Below are 19,501 nucleotides of genomic sequence, written 5' to 3'. Positions count from 1 at the left end.
AGAACCCTTTATATCGATATAAAGGGCCTCGTTGTGTGGACGGTGCAGCGTTAAATCGGTTTAACGCTGCTAAAATCAGTTTAAACGCGTAGTGTAGACCAGGCCTCAGATTATCATTTTGACTTCTCTGATGCAGTACCATCAGCCATAACCTTGAGACCGCACACATGGCTCAGATCATCTGGTCTTCTACCAGAAACTAGGACGCAGGTGTGGTGCCTTTCAGGGTGATTACTTACTTAGTGTGAGGAAATTAAGAGGTCCTAGGGTGGGAAAATGTGACCACCAAGTGAACAGACAGATCCCTAGGGGGTCTACCAACTCTCAAGAAGGCCTTGGTGTCTGGTTTTAGATAGTATAGGTAGCAGTACTTGTCCTCTTCTTCATATTTCTCACAGTGATGCCAGTACCAGCAGCAACGGATGAAGAACTTTAAACCCATAATAAAAGGCAAACAAACATCTTCTTTGTCTTTTGCTTTAGACCTCAAGTTTTGATGTGTGGTTCAAGTACTTTGTACCAACTTTGATCCCTCCTTTTTTTGGAAACACTTTGCCACTTGTTCAGTGCCTGAAGTATCATCACCCCAGACAAATGGATTCTGGAAATAGTTCAAAGGGGTTATTCTTTGCAATTTGAATCCTTCCCTCTTTCCAACTTGCCCTCCATCCCTCTTAGGGACCCCTCTCGAGAACCTACTAAAATCAGAGGTGTACTCACTCCTAGAGGGTAACGCTATACAAGTGATGCCAAGGCAATTGGAGGTAAAAGTTTTTATTCCAGGTGCTTTCTGATCCTGAAAATAGGTGGAGGTCTCAGTCTCCTATTTAGGTGAAGGAAATCCATGGAATCGTTATGGACAATCACTGAAAGAAAGAATTTACCTTACAGTAACTGTGGTTATTTGAGATGTGTTTTCCACGTAGGTTCCACTACCTGTTCTTCTTTCCTGCTACTAGTCCTAATTCTCTGGGATTCTGTATTTGCAAAGGATCTATCTGACTTGTTTGGCCCACTCTGCCTTTAATGCTCCCTGGTGGAGGGCATAAGGACATCAGAGGCACAGACATGGCCCCAACAAACACTGCTGGCCAGAATAATTTGATTTTATGTGTGGCACATGCGCCTCTCGTGGAATCCATGTGGACACTGTAAGAACCACAATTACAGTAAGATAAGTATCCATTCTTTTCACTGTATCCCAGGGCTATATCAAGGGCTAATGCAGATTCTAATTTATGTGGTGGATCCATCTTTTTCATACTTATACCTATAAATTGCCGGTGGCTTACCTGTGGCTTTTTGGTGGTGGTTGTTTTTGCAATCCAGAAAGCCAGTGCATCAAACCAAAAAAATCTTAGTTGTGCTTGTCTCTCTCACCTACAGAAGTTGTTTAGATAATATCTTTTATTGGACCATTTAGAGACACAAGATGGGTAAGGTAAGACATTTTGAATTTTTAATGACAATACAGTGTTGTTTGTTTGCTGAATCGTGTAATCAGGATTCCAGCAATACCTCATGCTTGTTGAATTGGAAAGATTGTATTATAACAAATTCCTTTGAACAAATTCTTTCTTTCCTGCTGAAAAATTGCTTAGAACTCCATAGGACTTATGTTAAGGTTCTCTGGCCCTGACCCCACCTCCGCCTTCCCCCATCCCCCGGCACCTCAGCGCACCGTGTTCAGGAGTGGCCCTGGACAGAGCTAAAGTGGCCTAGCTTGGGTGGGGCCTGAGCCCCTCCCTGCTCAGAGCCACATGGTAAGGAGGCGAGGCCTGAGCTCCTCCCCGCTCGGAGCTGTGTGGTAAGGGGGTGGGGCTGTGAGCTCTGGTCCTGCCGGAGCCACACTGCGGCAGCACTGTCCAGGGGCCTGGGCTGCTCCTGGACATGACGTGCTGAGGATCTAGGGGTTGGGAGGCGGGAGTAAGCAGCATGGCAGGGGGCCGGGAGTCCCGGGGACAGTCAGGGCACAGGGAGTGGGCAGAGGTTCTGGGGGGCGGTCAGGGGACAGGGAACGGGGGGTTGGATCGTGGACATTCTGGGGGTCTGTCAGGAATCAACAGGGGGTGGGGGTGGATGGGGTTGGGGGAAGTCAGGGAACAGGGGAAGTTGGTGGGGGGGTGGGGTCTCGGGGGGGGTGGTTGGGGGGCAGTGAGGGGACAAGGAGCAGGATGGGTTGGGGATTTTGAGGGGGGCAGTTGGGGTGCAGGAAGTGGATGGGGGTCAGATAGGGGACAGGGACAGGCTGTTTAGGGTAGGGAAGGCTGTGCCTCCCCAAAGCTCATTCAGCAGTTTGAGGCTTGCAGACAGCTATTTAACACAAAGAGCCAACCTGTTATCTTTTCCGTGGGGGAGGGATCACATGAGAATAGCAATATTCTACACCACCTACCTCCTTCTCAACCCTACCAAGGGAAACCCACTCCCCTGGATTCCCCCAGGATCCAGAGGGGTTAATTCAGTGTTTCTCAAACTTTTGTACTGGTGACCCCTTTCGCGTAGAAAACTTCTGAGTGTGACGACCCCCCCCCAATAAATTCAAAACACTTTTTAATATATTTAACACTATTATAAATGCTGGAGGCAAAGCCGGGTTTGAGGTGGAGGCTGACAGCTTGTGACCCCCCAGTAATAACCTCGTGACCCCCGAGGGGTCCTGACCCCAGTTTGAGAATCCCTGGGTTAATTTAATTTTAGCATTCTGTGTCCATTCACATGCATGTGCTATTTTGAGCATTTCAGTTTTCACAACATAAGCTCATCCCAGATTCTGGAACAAGCTCAAATGCTCAGCTTGTGAAGTATGTACATAGTCTATACTAAAGACAAACCCACAGTAACCATCTCCAGTTTGTGAGGGACCCCATGGAGCAAGTCTCTAGGAAACAGATAAATGCATGGTGGTTAAGTCCATTAACGGCTATTAGCCAGGATGGGTAAGGAATGGTGTCCCTATCCTGTGTTTGTTAGAGGGTGGAGATGGATGGCAGGAGAGAGATCACTTGATTATTACCTGTTAGGTTCACTTCCTCTGGGGCACTTGGCATTGGCCACTGTCGGTAGACAGGATACTGGGCTGGATGGACCTTTGGTCTGACCCACTATGGCCATTCTTATGTTTTAAGCTAAATGAACCCAAACTTATGGAGACAGATATGAGTCAAGGAAGCCATCAGAGTATCAGAAACCTGGAAAAATCTCTGACCCGATGGGCTCAGGTGTTTGGTCACAAGCTGTGATGGTTCTAAAGTTTTGGATTTTTTTTAAGCAGATTTTTTTTATTGTTTCTTTGAACAATCAAACACAGCAAGCAGCAAATATTTGGCCACACACTTCTGAACCCCCAAACCATGTTCAGGTTTTGGCAGATTAATTTCAGCTTTTCAATTAAAAAAACCACAACAAATTTTGAAGGAAAGCAGACACTGTCCGTGATTTTTTTCCTGCTTTTTAAAAACCCCTAATTTTCAATTTAAAAAAAAAGTTTTGATGGAAAATATTGTCCAACCCTTTTAACGAGCTTTAGTGCCTTTTAGCACTAGCTGATGCTGAGAGTGGATGAGTGATACCTTGTAAAAGTGACTTGAAAAGAAGTTTTCTCAAAACTGGATTTGTGCCGAGATGTGGAAGGTTTTTATATGTTTATTTTTCCCCAGGGCTGCTGGAGGGGGAAGTGGGGAGCAAGTGGGGCAATTTGTCTCAGGCCCCGCAGGGGCTCCCATGAGAATATAGTATTCTATAGTATTGCAACTTTTTTTTTTATGGAAGGGGCCCCTGAAATTGCTTTGCTCCAGGCCCCCTGAATCCTCTGGGCGGCTCTGGTATGATTTCTGTGCCCTCTTGACTTCGGTTTGCAGAGCTTACGTTATTTGCCAACAAGTTTACATGTGCCACTGGTGAAGACTAACTCTGTAAGCCAAATATCCGTAGGTAAAGATAAAAAAATTTGCTATTATGTGTTCTTAATACATATATTTTTCAAACCCTAACCTTTTACATGCCATAATTTTGCAGTTTTATGTATAATTCTACCGTGAATTAGTAGTTTAATAAAATGATTGTTGCAGTTAATGTATACAGTCCTATAAATGTATATACCATGTTCCAGATAAGTAGCCTCACCACATTTTATTTTTTTCTACAGCCTTGAACTTCATGTAGTCTGTTACACCTGTGCAAGGTATGCACAAGAGGCTTCTTGTTCAGAATAGTAACATTTGTTTCTATATTCACTTAGCACAGGTATAAATTTCTACAGAAGGTGCAAGTCAGTGGAGAGTTGAGCCCCGGATCCCTAACCCAGGTATAATATTTTTAAAAGTTCTAAACTGGACTACCTGGTACTACATTGAACCCCCTGTAGTAGCACCGCAATTACAGCTGGTCCTTGTCCCTCACTCCCCTGGCTGGTTGGGCACTGGTTAAAGTGTATTAGGGAAGGAACAAGCTTAAAAAAGAATTTTGCTTTTGGGATTCAGCTGAGAAGATATTCTGTGTAAAGAAACTAACTCCAAAATGTTCTTGCTTTGTAAGTGGTGTGTTTTTTTTTTTTTTTAAGGAAGTTTTGGTTTAGCATACTTTTTTTTTTTTTTTCCCATACTTCTCATGTTTATATTTTACCTTATCATCATCTTCCAGATGGGGAAAAACTGAGGTACAGAGAAATTACATGTCTTGCTGAGGCTTACACAGGCCCTGTGTAAATCAGGAATAGAACTCAATCTTTGTGTTTGTTCAGCTTGAAAAGTGGTTTTCAACCCGTGGTCCATGGACCCTTAAGGATCCACAGACTAGTTCTAAGATTTCTAAAGAAGTCCACACTTCCATTCAAAATTTTTTAGGGGTCCACAAATGAAAAAGGTTGAAAACCACTGAACTAGCACATGTTGCGTCCCAATTTCAGATTGCCTGTTTTGTGATGTAAATTATTTCAACACTTATAATTAAGGCTGTGATTTTTTCATGGTGAATCTTTCAGGCCCATCCCCCAGGGCAACGTGCTCAGGCACCCCATGGACAGCCGCACTAGCTGCTGCTCTGGTGGTCCCCAGGGCTAGCTGCACCAGCTGCTGCTTGGGTGGTCCCAGGCAGCTGGCTCCAGGGACCACTGGAACAGTGGCTTCTGTGGTTGGCTCTGGGGGGGGTGGCTGTCCTGGGGCTGCCCTGGGAACTGCCTGAGCTGCAGTGGCCCCAGGACACCCAGAGGCCGTCTGCAGAGCAGTCCCTAAGAGCAGCGGCTGGGGGGCAGTCAACCCTCAGCACCGGAGCAGGCTTCTCCCCCCCAGCAGAGGCCCCTTGGAGCAGTGGGGCCTCAGAAGTAGAGATTAAGGCCTTGGCTACACTCACTCTTTACAGCGCTGCAACTGGGGTGTGAAAAAACACCCCCCTGAGCGCTGCAAGATACAGCGCTGTAAAGCGTCAGTGTAATCAGGGCAGCAGCTCTGGGAGAGAGCTCTCCCAGCGCTGCACGCTACACTCGTAAGGGATGTGGTTTACATGCAGCTCTCTCCCAGCGCTGCCACTCTGACTACACTCACACTTCAAAGCGCTGTCGCGGCAGCGCTCCCGCAGCGCTGCCGGGGCAGCGCTTTGAAATTCCAAATGTAGCCATACCCTTAGTCACAGGTATTTTTTGGTAAAAGTCATGGGCTGTGAATTTTTGTTTGTTGCCCGTGACCTGTCCATGACTTTTATCAAAAATACCTGTGACTAAATCTTAGCCTTACTTATTATCTATTTGATCTATGAGAAATTTCATTTAGGTGCTGAAAGAAGTGAGGCACTGAAAGTAACTTAGAATTTTGTTTGAAGTCCTATAACATTCTTTTGTAAATGCAATCTCAAAATAATCCGTTTCCTGACCCAAAGATCCAGGGATTTGTTTTTTTGTGCCTAGGCTTTTAAGCACTGTGCTTAATTGACCAGTAGAGGTCAGACTCTGAAACTTTCTGTATAGGGGAGATATACATTGCACATGTACAACTTTTGTTACTGTTTTTCATCTAAAGTAGTTTACTTTATGGCACAAATGTTTGTGCTCCTGCTTTCTTTTATTTTTATTTTTATATATATATATATATATATATATATATATATATATAAAATATGGATTTTTTTTGTCAGTTTTCGTAAGCTGAAAGATTCCTTTTCTCTGAAGCGTTCCAGAATGTTTTATGCTAAGAAGCTTCCTGATCACAACATCTTCACTTAGTTTTAGCCTAATATTTCCTTCACTTTTTTCTTCTTTCCCTTTTACTTTAATTTCTCCTTCCTCACCTACTGTTAATGTAAAGGTTTGTTTCATAACTGGAGAACTAGTGACCATCTTCCTTTTGTCTCTTCTGATGAAGCTGCTCCACAGATCAGCATCCCCAATAGGCCATGTGGAAGAATTTTAGGTATTCTCACTTCTGGTGATTTCATCCATTAGCATCATATCTTGGTTTTCTACCGGCTGTCCTGTTATTTCACTAAAACATATTAAAGAGTAAATATTATCATTCAGATTTAGCTGTTTACTGTAGATGGAATACACTGTTTTCTAGGCTGAGACATTCTTAATATCCCCTTTGCCACCTACTCATAGGCAAAGGGAAACACTGGTATTCTTGTGTTACATTCTACTTTTTCCAGCTCTGAATATACTTTTTTCTTAAGCAGAACAAAAACATACCTTTTTAAAAGGTCCTGAATAAATGCATCCAGTGTATTTTTTCCAAATGGATTAATTACTATTTAAACCATAATCTGTGAATTGTAATGATAATGCTTTATTTGAAGTTAAAGGTTGCAAAGAGGTTGTAAATTCTTTTGTATGATATTGTAGGATGTAAATTTTTAGGACGGACTGTGTGAACAGCATCTACTATGCTATGAGTGATACAATAATATAAAAAAAAAAACGCTAAAAATAGAAATCATAATAAAATTGATGATTTGGTTTTAAACATTATACTGCTGTCAAGTATCAGAGGGGTAGCCGTGTTAGTCTGGATCTGTAAAAGCAGCAAAGAATCCTGTGGCACCTTATAGACTAACAGACGTTTTGGAGCATGAGCTTTTGTGGGTGAATACCCACTTTGTAGGATGACATGCATCCGACAAAGTGGTTATTCACCCGCGAAAGCTCATGCTCCAAAACATCTGTTAGTCTATAAGGTGCCACAGGATTCTTTGCTGATTATACTGCTGGTGGAGGTAAAATGAGGAGATTGAGGAAACTATTAACTGTAGTTTATGAACTTGACATTGTTTTAGTTTTTCACTATATTAATTAGTAACACATTTCTTTGATCACCAAATATATTTAAGCTCAATTTCTCTGAGTAGTTAGATAGCTCTTTTTTTTTTTAAGACCACATACATCTTTATTCTAGTAATGAGTATTAATCTAGGATAAATAAAATTAAAATTACCCCTTTAAATTCCTGAGTGGGAAACGTGCATATTACTTTCAGTAGGTCTAGCATCCTGAATGTAGCTGCAATTCTTGCTAAAAATGTAAAATCATCACAGTATTGATTAATCCGACGACATGTAGAAAACATTGCTTTATCAGCACAAACATCTAGATTTTGCACAGGTGAGGCTTGATTGAGAACATTGTTACAGCTCAGTACCATTTATAAAGCACTTTTTTAGCAGATGGCGTACTGTAATCTGTAATCACAATTGTCAGCATATGTCTCCTTTTCCAGCTCTCTAAAGTTGAAATTAGGAACAAGATCAAAAAGAATTACGGGAAAGAATTAAAACTGGGGACAGTCAGTCAAAAAAGCTAAATAAATATTCAGTCTTTTCAAATTAAAGGTTCAAATAAACCTTCCAAGAATGTGTTTTTAACTATATTTGAGATTGTGAATGAAGAGGCAAGCACCAGTATTTAAGGATAAATCTTTCCCAGTAAAGAGAAATGACTGAAGTTTTCTATAGCAAGTAAACTCTTTAGAATGAAGATTTTCTTCTCATGTATTTATATATTGCTTAGCATTCTACAGTCCTGATCTTGATTTGGGGTCTCTTGAGTGCTGCTTTAGTACATAATGTGGGCTCATTGACCAAAAAAAAAGACTGCAATTACATTATTTGTACGGAAGACACACAAACATTTGGTTTAGCTGCATTATATACAAGTTTTATACGAAAACGTATTCTGTAATAGCTTTTTATGGAAGTAAATGTTTTGAGATCATGAATGCAGTCACAAAAAATATCCTGAAGGAATATCTAGCATTGGCTGTGCCCTTGCTGCTAATGCTTATTTTGATGAGAGCTTTTGGTGTGATTGAGAAACAGTGTATAGGTAGATTATCAAAATTATACCATCTAGAGCAGTGGTTCTCAACCCAGTTATCATTGTGGACCACATATGTGACCCACAATGTGTTATGTGGGCTGCATCCAATACTACCTGTATGGCCCTGAGGATGTCACATGGGCTGCAGCTCTGTGCTGAGTGGGTGCAAGCGGCCCAGAGACTGCAGGTTGAGAACCACTGGTCTGAAGTACGTTCTTTTAAATTATCACAAACTGTAGGCTTTCTCTCCTCTTCTAATCAGCTGGAGGTAGTCAAGACCTTTTCTGCTATGGAAGGATAACCAAGGTCTCCAGAGTAGATCAGTGGCAATCTCCAGACTTCAGAAAATCTAATTATCTCCTTATTGAGAACGTTTGTTTTAAAATTTATTTTACCAAAAACATCCTGTTTTAATTAAGGATAGCACATTTCTTTATTTATTTACTGGGGTGGGGGCAAAGAAGTTCTGAGATAGCTAGATGTGCTTTCACGCATGGGCATGTATGCTCTCTCTCCGCCCTCTCTTGCCTCTTTTTCCTTATTGTCAGGAGTAAATGTGGCCACCGGTTTCTCTTGGCTGTGTCAAAGAAAGAGTTATGAGAGGGTAGATCTTGCCACTCAGCAGGCTAAAGGAAGATTGTAATGACCACCCACCCGATGAGTGTCTTATCCCTCCCCATCCAGTTGCCAAATATTTACTGTGATTAACCCCATGACAACCTCCCTCCTCACCACTTTTGGTTGTATATTTTTTGACAATATATGTATTTTCTCACTTCATCAGTTGAGTCTAAAGGCTGGATCATAACTGTCTTAACACATCTGGAAAATGACCAGCTGCTTACTCTGGCGGAGCAGTTGTAGGCTTAAAATAAAAATGTTACTGTGGGTAGTGTTAGATAAGAACAAGTGATCACTTGCAAAACAGAGAGTGAAGAATTGTGTGAAATTATACATACATTATCTGTACTGTTGCAGTGCCCAGAGAGTTCAGTTGGTTTTGAGTCCTCCATTATGCTACATGCTATATAAATGCATATGAAAAGAAGTCTCTATCCTGAATTACTATCCAAAAATAAAAATAGTTGACCTTTCTGTAATAAGTACATATGCTGTTAACATGTTAACTTTATTATACAATTCTGTTTCATTATCCATACTAACAAATGTTCTGAGGGAAAACAGAAAGATATAGACAACTTTTAACTGTGATTTTTTTGTATATACTTTATAGGATTATAAGCAGGAGGAATTACTTGGCCTGAGTCTGGTAGACTCTTGATGACCTACTACTTTATAACATCTAGTATGGTCAGGGGGTTGTGTGTGTATTGTATTTTATTTATTTATTTATATATATATGTGTGTGTGTATATATTTATATGAAATAAGTGGATCAATGGTAATGTAAACATATTTAACTTTTTCACTTGCAAGTACCCCAATCATTTATTGCAGTCCATTTCTGCTAGATGGAGCAAGGCATGACAAAAATAAGGTGGGAGGGAAGTCAAACTTCAGGGGCTCAATCCTACAAAACCTCCTCAGGTGAGCTCCAGTAGGGTTCTGTGTGTGTGTGGTAGTTTCAGGATCATGCCCAAGATATACAGTAGCCCTTATATTTTGCAAATTGGGCATATCAGCTATTGAGAAGTTAAAGACTGTGATAAATGCCCTTTTATGTGCAGAATACACTGTGAAAAGAAAGTTGCTTGTAATGAAGCAGGATGATATGGAAAGTTTTTTTTAGTACTGAAATATTTTGATTTCGATCCAACTGACTAAACAGACATTCTTTATTAAACTAAATAGTGCACACAAGTATGATTCCAAGCAGTGAGTGGGAGGTAACTCATAGTTATCAATAAATCTGTCTTTTTATAAATTCTTTGAACAAGACCTGTTCATTCCCTCTAAAGCATTTGGCACTGGCCACTCTTAGAAAATGAGATACTGGGTCTAGATGGATCATCTGGTCTGACCCAGCATGGCTGTGTTTATGTTCTTATGTTTCATAGGGCCACAATTAAAATTGGATCCTGGACTGTTGGTAGCTGCTTCATGGAGCCTCAACTGATTTATTAAATCTTTTTCTTCCAATCTGAGTTTGTATGGCAGTACCAACGTTTTATGTATTTTGATAGCATCCATAATGAATCATAGGGTAGGGATTTCAGCTAAATTCTCCCACTGCTGGTCAAAGAGAAACTGCTGAGCTTCAGTTCATCTGCAAATTTGACACCATCAGCTCAGGATTGAACAAAGACTGTGAATGGCTTGCCAACTACAGAACCAGTTTCTCCTCTCTTGGTTTTCACACCTCAACTGCTAGAACAGGGCCTCATCCTCCCTGATTGAACTGACCTTGTTATCTCTAGCTTGCTTGCTAGCATATATATACCTGCCCCTGGAAATTTCCACTATATGCATCTGAGGAAGTGGCTATTCACCCACGAAAGCTCATGCTCCAAAACGTCTATTAGTCTATAAGGTGCCACAGGATTCTTTGCTGCTTTTACAGATCCAGACTAACACGGCTACCCCTCTGATACTTTTAAATGTGTGTAAAACTTCGGTGAAAATGTTACTTGTTGTTTTGAATAGTATCAGTCAAAAGTGTATTACTTGAGTTTTTATATACCTATAAAACATGTGGATTATTCATTGTAGTAGAAGCTCAACATCACTATAGTATATTAAAGAATGTTGGCAGGCTTCTTTTATTGAACATTTTTACCTTTACGTAATGTAATTAGATTAATTGCTTGATACCGTTAATTGGAACAAGTAGACAATAATCCTGATTTAATATTTTGGAAACTAATTATGTACTATAATTTAAATAACTCAGGGTGCACACCATGTTAAGGTCTTTGAAAGTAATTTAATGCTTGGGAAAACTTTTACACAATGTTAGTTCCTTTAAGTGTCTCACTATGCCAACTGGATAAATGGCTCAAAATAACATCGTAGTACAGAAGTAGATTTTACTTTCTCTATGACTGCATTTCATTAGCTAGGGGTCTGTCTAGTCTAATCTAATCTGTAGGGCTGGAAGGGACCTTGAGAGGTCATCGAGTCCAGTCCCCTGCCCTCATGGCAGGACCAAATACTGTCTAGACCATCCCTGATAGACATTTGTCTAACCTACTCTTAAATATCTCCAGATATGGAGATTCCATAACCTCCTCTAGGCAGTTTATTCCAGTGTTTAACCACCCTGACAGTTAGGAACTTTTTCCTAATGTCCAACCTAAACCTCCCTTGCTGCAGTTTAAGTCCATTGTTTCTTGCTCTATCCTTAGAGGCTAAGATGAACAAGTTTTCCCCCTCTTCCTTATGATGCCCTTTGATACCTGAAAACTGCTATCATGTCCCCTCTCAGTCTTCTCTTTTCCAAACTAAACAAATCCAATTCTTTCAGCCTTCCTTCATAGGTCATGTTCTCTAGACCATTATCATTCTTGTTGCTCTTCTCTGGACCCTCTCCAGTTTCTCCCTATCTTTCTTGAAATGCGGTGCCCAGAACTGGACACAATGTTCCAGCTGAGGCCTAACCAGCGCAGAGTAGAGTGAAAGAATGACTTCTTGTGTCTTGCTCACAACACACCTGTTAATGCATCCCAGAATCATGTGTTTTTTGGTTTGTTTTTGTTTTTGTTTTTTTGCAACAGCATCACGCTGTTGACTCATATTTAGCTCGTGGTTCACTGTAACCCCTAGATCCCTTTCTGCTGTACTCCTTCCTAGACAGTCTCTTCCCATTCTGTGTGTGTGAAATTGATTGATTGTTCCTTCCTAGGTGGAGCACTTTGCATTTGTCTTTATTAAATTTCATCCAGTTTACCTCAGACCATTTCTCCAATTTGTCCAGATCATTTGGAATTATAACCCTATCCTCCAAAGCAGTTGCAATCCCTCCCAGTTTGTTAACATGTGCAGACTTAATAAGCATACTTTCTATGCCAATATCTAAGTCATTGATGAAGATATTGAACAGAGCTGGTCCCAAAACAGACCACTGCGGAACCCCACTTGTTATTCCTTTCCAGCAGGATAGGGAACCATTAATAACTACTCTCTCTGAGTATGGTTATCCAGCCAGTTATGCATCCACCTTGTAGCCCCATCTAAGTTGTGTTTGCCTAGTTTATTGATAAGAATATCATGTGAGACTGTATCAAATGCCTTACTAAAGTCTAGGTATACCACATCCACTGCTTCTCCCTTATCCACAAGACTTGTTATCCTATCAAAGAAAGCTATCAGTTTGACATGATTTGTTCTTTACAAATCCATGCTGGCTATTCCCTATCACTTTACCACCTTCCAAGTGTTTGCAGATGATTTTCCTTAATTATTTGCTCCATTATCTTCCCTGCCACAGAAGTTAAACTACCTGGTCTGTAGTTTCCTAGGTTGTTTTTTATTTCCCTTTTTATAGATGGGCACTATATTTGCCCTTTTTGAGTCTTCTGGATTCTCTCCTGTCTCCCATGATTTTCCAAAGATAATAGCTAGAGGCTCAGATACCTCTTCTATTAGCTCCTTGAGTATTCTAGGATGTATTTCATCAGGCGCTGGTGACTTGCAGGCATCTAACTTTTTCTAAGTGAATTTCAAGTTGTTCTTTTTTTTTTGTTTTATCTTTTAAACCTGCCCCCTTTCCATTAGCATTCACTGTGTTAGGCATTCCTTCAGACTTCTCAGTGAAGAACGAAACAAAGAGGTCATTCAGCATCTCTGCCATTTCCAAGTTTCCTGTTACTGTTTCTCTCTCCTCACTGAGCAGTGGGCCTACCCTGTCCTTGGTCTTCCTCTTGCTTCTAATGTATTGATAAAAAGTCTTCTTGTTTCCCTTTATTCCCATAGCTAGTATGAGCTCATTTTGTGCCTTTACCTTTTTAATCTTGCCCCAGCATTGGTGTCTTGTTTGCCTATATTCATCCTTTGTAATTTTGTCCTAGTTTCCATTTTTTTTATATGACTCCTTTTTATGTTTTAGATCATGCAAGATCTCGTGGTCAAGCCAAGCTGGCCTTTTGACACATTTTCTATCTTTCCTACCCAGTGGAATAGCTTGCTTTTGGGCTCTTAATAGTGTTCCTTTGAAATACTGCCAACTCTCCTCAGTTGTTATATATGAATATCTATCTAATCTATCTTGTTTTAAGGAGGACCTAGTTTATAAACTAAATTGGCTTGTAATTTTTTTAAGTAATTGCACCAGACACAGAAAGAGAAACAAAAGGAAAAAAGTCATAATGTTGTGCCAGTGATAATAGAATGAAGTAAATAAACAGCTTAAGGACCAAAAGAAAATCTTAAATACTGATGTACACTGATGGATCATGTGACCTGAAAGCAGACTTACTGGTGATACTTTCAAGATGAACTTCACTGTGTTCTGATTCAATGAATTTAAGATGCACATTTTAATCTGCTGCTTTATTCTGTTTCCTGCCATACATTTTGTTACTGCTTAATCAATTTTGATCTACGAATTGCCGGTGAGAGAAGATATGATTTAATTGGGATTAGACAGATTTACAAATTAAGATTTTTATGACTAGTTACAAGAAAAGTACACTTTTATTGAGAGAAAATCCATACATAAAATACTCCATAAACATAGCTTCTGGGGGGTGTGTGTGTGTGTGTGTGTGTGTGTGTGTGTTTTGTTCCCCCCACCCCCAAGGAAGCCTATATATCTCTGATTTCTATATAAACTTTTTCCGAAAGGTGGATGAGAGAAAATGTGGTGAGGGAAGGTCCTGTGGACTTCACATTTATTTCTCTCTCCTTATCAGGAAATTCAGAGAGATTTATATTTGTTAAATATGGGTATCACTGACTGTTTGAAAAAGAAATATAGATGTTGAGATGGTTCTGTTTTCTGGTTCAGCTGTTATTATTTTCAGTCATTCCAATAATTTTAAATATGTAGCTAGGGAAATCCTAGGTATTTTTTCTTTTGAGGCATACAGGTATGTCTTAAATGTTAACATTTTAAATGTTTCCTGGGAAAAGTCTACAAAGAAGCCCAGGGTCTAGAGCAGTGGCTCTCACAGGGCTGGCGCTTTCATTTAGGATGCCTAGGCAATCGCCTAGGGTGCCAGGATTATTGGTGGGCGGCGTTTTGCTTAATTACTATCCACCGGAGCTGCGCGAGCAGCCAACTGTCCGCAGGCACAACTGCGGCAGCTCCACCAGAGCCGCGGGACCAGCGCATGGGGCAGCGAAATTGCTGTGCGCCTAGGGCGCTGAAACCCCTAGCGCTAGTCCTGGGCTCTCAACCAGGAGTTTGTGTACTCTTGGGGATACACAGAGGTCTTGCAGAGGGTACATCAACTCATCGTGAAACCCAGAACTCAGTATTTTATGTAGGCTATTCTGTATCTTTTAGTATGTCTGAATTTATGTAAGAACTAGATTTCAAGATGAATTTGAGAGAAGTTTTTTAGAAGAAAATATATTCTAAAATAGCTTTATGTACTTAAAAATAGAACTTTCATGGGCTGGATAATTTTGTTAATTATGCTTTGGAAATATAACTTAGATCCTGAGCTACTGTTATCAGGAAAATAAGCTTCTACCAGTGTCTAGTCTGATCATTAATAGACATTCCAAACAAGAGGTAATGTACAAATAATTCCTGACTGCAGTGATATTTTCTTCATCACAGGTAGGATAAGAAACTACTTCACTAGTGTATTTTATAGATCTCTAATTTTAGTTTTAAATGGTTGGTTTATTTATGTCTTTAATCATTTCTGATTTTATTCCCAAATATAGAAAGTGTGAAGAAAGACAGATTTTCCTGTGCGTTAGCATAATAAAATATTAATGTACAGTAAGTAGCTATACAAGAATGTAACTGGTTCAAAGCATGGAATATTGGAGCTGTTAGTAACTCTGTTTGTAAAGCTGGGGAATGAACTTTCTAAATGATAAGTGTTATCTGTGAATGCAGATGTGTACTCCTCCCTGTCCACGTAATTGAAATTAAGAGCCAATTAACTGTTAAAAATAAATTTGCATTTATATATATGTTTTATCACACTTTTGTTTAAAATCCTCATATTGCTAAATTTATTACTTTGTGTTTGCGGCAGTTGATCAACACATGTATATTCCAGTACCTTAATGGCTTATTTGGTGTTATCAGTCTGTACAGTAAACAGCTTTGAAATCAGCCTCCCAACAGCTGGCAGCTGACCTGCTGGTGTTTGGCACCGCCCCGGTTTAGCATGACTTCACTATGTAAAGTAGCTTGAGCAGTCCACCTTACTGATTCTTCAAGGAAGTTTGTACAGGCACCTGGGTGTATGTTTTGTGCAGCTAGTTTAATCAGTGTTGGGAAAGTAGACGGAACAAAAAATGGAGTTTTTAAAAAAAGTCGTTCCTGCTGTCATTTCTGGAGATGTGGTGCTGGATATTGGAAGTACTAGTGAAAGCTCCCCAAGGCTATTGAAGATGAGACGTGTCAGTCTGCTTTCATTAGGACAGACCATAGATGAAGAAGATGAGACAGATTTCTCGCATTCAAATTACAGCATGTATCCACAGCATCAACTCGGTAAAGTAAAACTTCAGTAACTATTGTAAACTTTTTCTCTGATCAGAACTGTTCTGATTGATTAGCCTTAATTGTTGTGGAGTGTTAGAAAAGGCTTTCGTCAGAAAGCAATTATGATTATGGATTTTTTTCTTCAGTTTTAAAATTATCTACAATTTTAAAAGTGCTTGAACCATTTGCTAATATATTGTGAAATTATTTTAAAGCAATTTCATAATTGTATGTTGTGTGTATATTACATGTGCATATATGCATATGATTTTTAATTTAAGATGAACATCCATTTCAAAATAAGGTTTTGATCATAAAATGTGGCCCTGATCCTGCCCTGGAAGATGCAGGCTTCCATGGACTTCAGTGGGGCTCTGTGTGGGTGCAGGGGTCAGTTCATATGGTTCTCAGTGCAGGATCGGAGCTTCTGTCCTTATACCATCTTTTGAAACTTCTGTAGCATGAAAACACGAGAGCAGAAGTCCCTCCCAAGGCATTCCTTTTAAAAAAATCTTTCTTTTTTAATGTTTTTACATGAATAGTGTATGTAGTATTCCAGATTTCTTAAAAACATAATTTAGTAATTTACAGCGTACTGATTTTCCTGTTGTGCATAGAAAGGGTTATTTAATTATATACTGTAGAGTTCAATAGTATTTCCTTTACAGCATTTAAAAAGGCTGAACAAATTACTTTCATAAAGCTAAAAAGATTTTCCACATCACCCATGCAACATGTTGATCAGTGTTTAAATATTTTATTTATTATGCTTTTTTAAAAAGAGGTTCAATTAATTTACTTTTTTTCAAACAGTTTCAGAAAGGTGTGTGGTGGAAGATTCAGTTTTGCTTTGGGTGGAAATTGAGGGGCTTGATGGCACTCTCTAAAGTCCTAAATGGTCTAGAACCCTGCTAGTTATCACTGATTCAGCTTTTCCCCAAGGCTCTGTCATGGCCGTTTCAATCAGCTGGAATGCTCTCTGCTGTTCAACCCCAGGGTTGAATTTCCAGGTGTGGCAGTACCTTCTGACTGCAGGGTTCTCAGCTCTGAAATTCACCCCCTTTTTGTGTCCTCCAGCCCCTATCCCCACGCCCCCGAGCCTTTCTGACATAGTGTAAAGTGCTGGTTTGGCTTTTTTTTTTAAGTCAGGTTATCTTGTGTTGGTGGATGGAAACCAGGAAACAATTTTATTGGCCAAATTGTTAGTGTATAATACATTTGAATATACTGCTTGCTGTACATGTATCATCGTCAGCCATTGATAGCTCATTGCAGAGTAAAAATCTCTTTGGGACTCCTGTTGCCAGGGTGCTCAAAGTTCTCCCCAAACTTCATCATGTAGCTTTTGTGAAAGGATGACTCATTATTAAAGTTCTACTTCAAACGCTGATCCTCTGGGTATTCACTACGATGGTGTGTGCGCTCCATGTTCCTAGGACCAGAAATTATAGAAGCATTTATTGGTCCATGTCTGGGCCCTTCATTTCCTGGAGCTATCAACTGAGGGCATAAAGGTGGCACGGACTGATCGCCTTTCCAGTTCCTTTCTACTGCTTGCAGATGGGGATGGAATCCTTCTGTATCTAGCCTTCTAGCTTTTACCTGAATGTATTTTGTAAATAGTTTTTTATTAGCTATATTAATAGTAGTGAGTTTGTGATTAGTAGGAATCAGGGATTCTCCCCTGTTGTTCCCCCACTGTTTGGGGCACTTAATATGCCCAAGGCTTCTAGCCCTGCCTGGCTTGCCCTCAGGTCGTCCCGGTTAGTGATCAGCACAAGAGCTGCCTGTACTACCTTGGGGAATAACAGATTCCATCAAAGTGAGAGATCTGCCACTCCTTTCTCCTTTGCACTAGGCAGTCTCATAAATTTCAGACTCCACAGGCACCTCATGGAACTCTCCAGGAGACCCGTGTCTGACCTTGGACCCTCCCACTGTCTGCCTCATTGTCTGGAGCCTCAGGGTAGTGCCTGTGCAGTACCAATATCTTCCAGTTTAGTATTGTCTAGATCCAAGACTCCATGAAACAGAGACATGAAGAGAGTAAGGAGAAACACCCTCCTAAAAAGAGAGAGACAGTTTACTTTTTAAGACATCAAAGAAAAAGATTGTCTGTTCCCCTCCTGCGGTAGCAGTTGAGACTCCATGCCCCAGAGTGTTGTGTCCAGAGCTCATGGGGAACTCAGATTGGCACTGACTAGCAGGAGTCCAGTGTTCTGAAGCCGTCCACTAAACTTTTCTCATTGGTGGTCCAGGCTGCATCTGAAAGGGCTAGACAGCAACATCCCTGGTCTACTCCTATTGATAAAGAGGGCAAACACCTGGATCTGTTAGGGAGAAAGGTCCTTTTCATCATCTAGTCTCCTGTGCAGATAGCCAGTTACCAGGCCCAAACAGCTAAATGAGATTTCCTGAACTACACCAAGATTGTGGAATTTATTGACAGCCTTCTGCAGCAGAACAGAGCTTGTTTCCAAGCTCTGATAGACAAAGGCAAATTGATAGTCAAGACCACTCTTCAGTCTGCAGCTGATGCCACTGATACCTCCTTTACAGCTCTGGCTACTTTAACAGCGCTAATTTCACAAAGCTAAAAACAATTACGACCAAATCAGCTGGGAGGAAGAATTTAATCAGAAAAATGTGTATGATAATTGGGAAATATTTAGGAACACCTTACTAGATGCCAAAAAGCCACAATCCAGCAATTGAGGAAGAAGGCTGTGCTGGTTTAAAAACAACAACCTGGTTTATAGGGGAAGTGAGGGCAGTAGTAAAATGAAAAAATATATAATATATAGCAAATGGAAGACAGGGGAAGTTGATAGTAATGAATATAAATCAGAAAGTAGGAATTATAGTAAATTTGATTAGGGAAGCCAAGGGACACAAGGAGAAATCTATGGCTGGCAGAGTTAAGGGACTTCAGAAAAGAGTTGTGTTTTTTTTTTGTTTTGTTTTTTTAAATCCTGACAATGGTAATGGTCCATTGCTAGATGGAAATGATAGAATTGTCAATAATAATATAGAAAAGGCAGAGGTGTTCAATAAATATTTCTGTTCTGTATTTGGGGGGAAAAAACAGGTGATGCAATCTCTTCATATAGTGGCGGCTGCCCTTCTATTCCACTTGTATTTTAGACTTTAAAGTCAGAAGAGACCATCATGATCATCTAGTTTGACCTCCTGCACATTGCAGGCCACAGAACCTCACCCACTCACTTCTGTCCTCGACCCATAATCTCTGGCTGAGTTACTGAAGTCCTTAAATTATGGATTAAAGACTTCAAGTCACAGAGAATCCACCATTTACACTAGATTAAACCTGCAAGTGACCAGTGCTACAGAGGAAGGCGAAAAACCCCAGGGTCTCAGTCTGAGCTGGGGGCAAATTCCTTCCCAACCCCAATCATGATGATCAGTTAGGCTCTGAGCGTGTGGCAAGACCCATCAGCCAGACACCTGGGAAAGAATTCTCTGTAATAACTTAGAGCCCTCCCCGTTTAGTGTCCCGTCACTGGCTGTTGGAGATTGGCTACATGCCATGGTAGGCAGACTCATTATACCATCCTCTCCATAAATTTTATCAAGCTCAGTCTTGAAGCCAGTTAGATTTTTTGCCCCCCACA

At 40.4% G+C, this 19,501-nt stretch overlaps 1 protein-coding gene across 20 annotated transcripts in view; it reads left to right on the top strand.

The window, feature by feature from the left end:
• Window positions 1–19,501, top strand: part of FRYL (FRY like transcription coactivator) — a 383,738-nt gene that overhangs the window by 29,800 nt on the left and 334,437 nt on the right. For 15 of the 20 annotated variants that reach the window (XM_030563433.1, XM_030563427.1, XM_030563426.1 and 12 more), the window contains exon 1: window positions 15,458–15,878. The exons of 1 other annotated variant lie outside the window; for it this stretch is intronic. In XM_030563433.1, coding sequence (XP_030419293.1) covers window positions 15,680–15,878 — 199 coding nt within the window. In that variant the 5' untranslated portion in view covers window positions 15,458–15,679. Of the gene's footprint in view, window positions 1–4,286; window positions 4,307–15,456; window positions 15,879–19,501 lie in introns of those variants that run through there. 4 more of the 20 variants (XM_030563418.1, XM_030563417.1, XM_030563431.1 and 1 more) reach the window with 3 other exon arrangements.

Source organism: Gopherus evgoodei, chromosome 5 (genome assembly GCF_007399415.2).
Source record: "Gopherus evgoodei ecotype Sinaloan lineage chromosome 5, rGopEvg1_v1.p, whole genome shotgun sequence".
Lineage (NCBI taxonomy): Eukaryota > Metazoa > Chordata > Testudines > Testudinidae > Gopherus > Gopherus evgoodei.
Note: the sequence above shows the minus strand (reverse complement) of the source record. Positions and strands in the feature narration are given on the sequence as shown.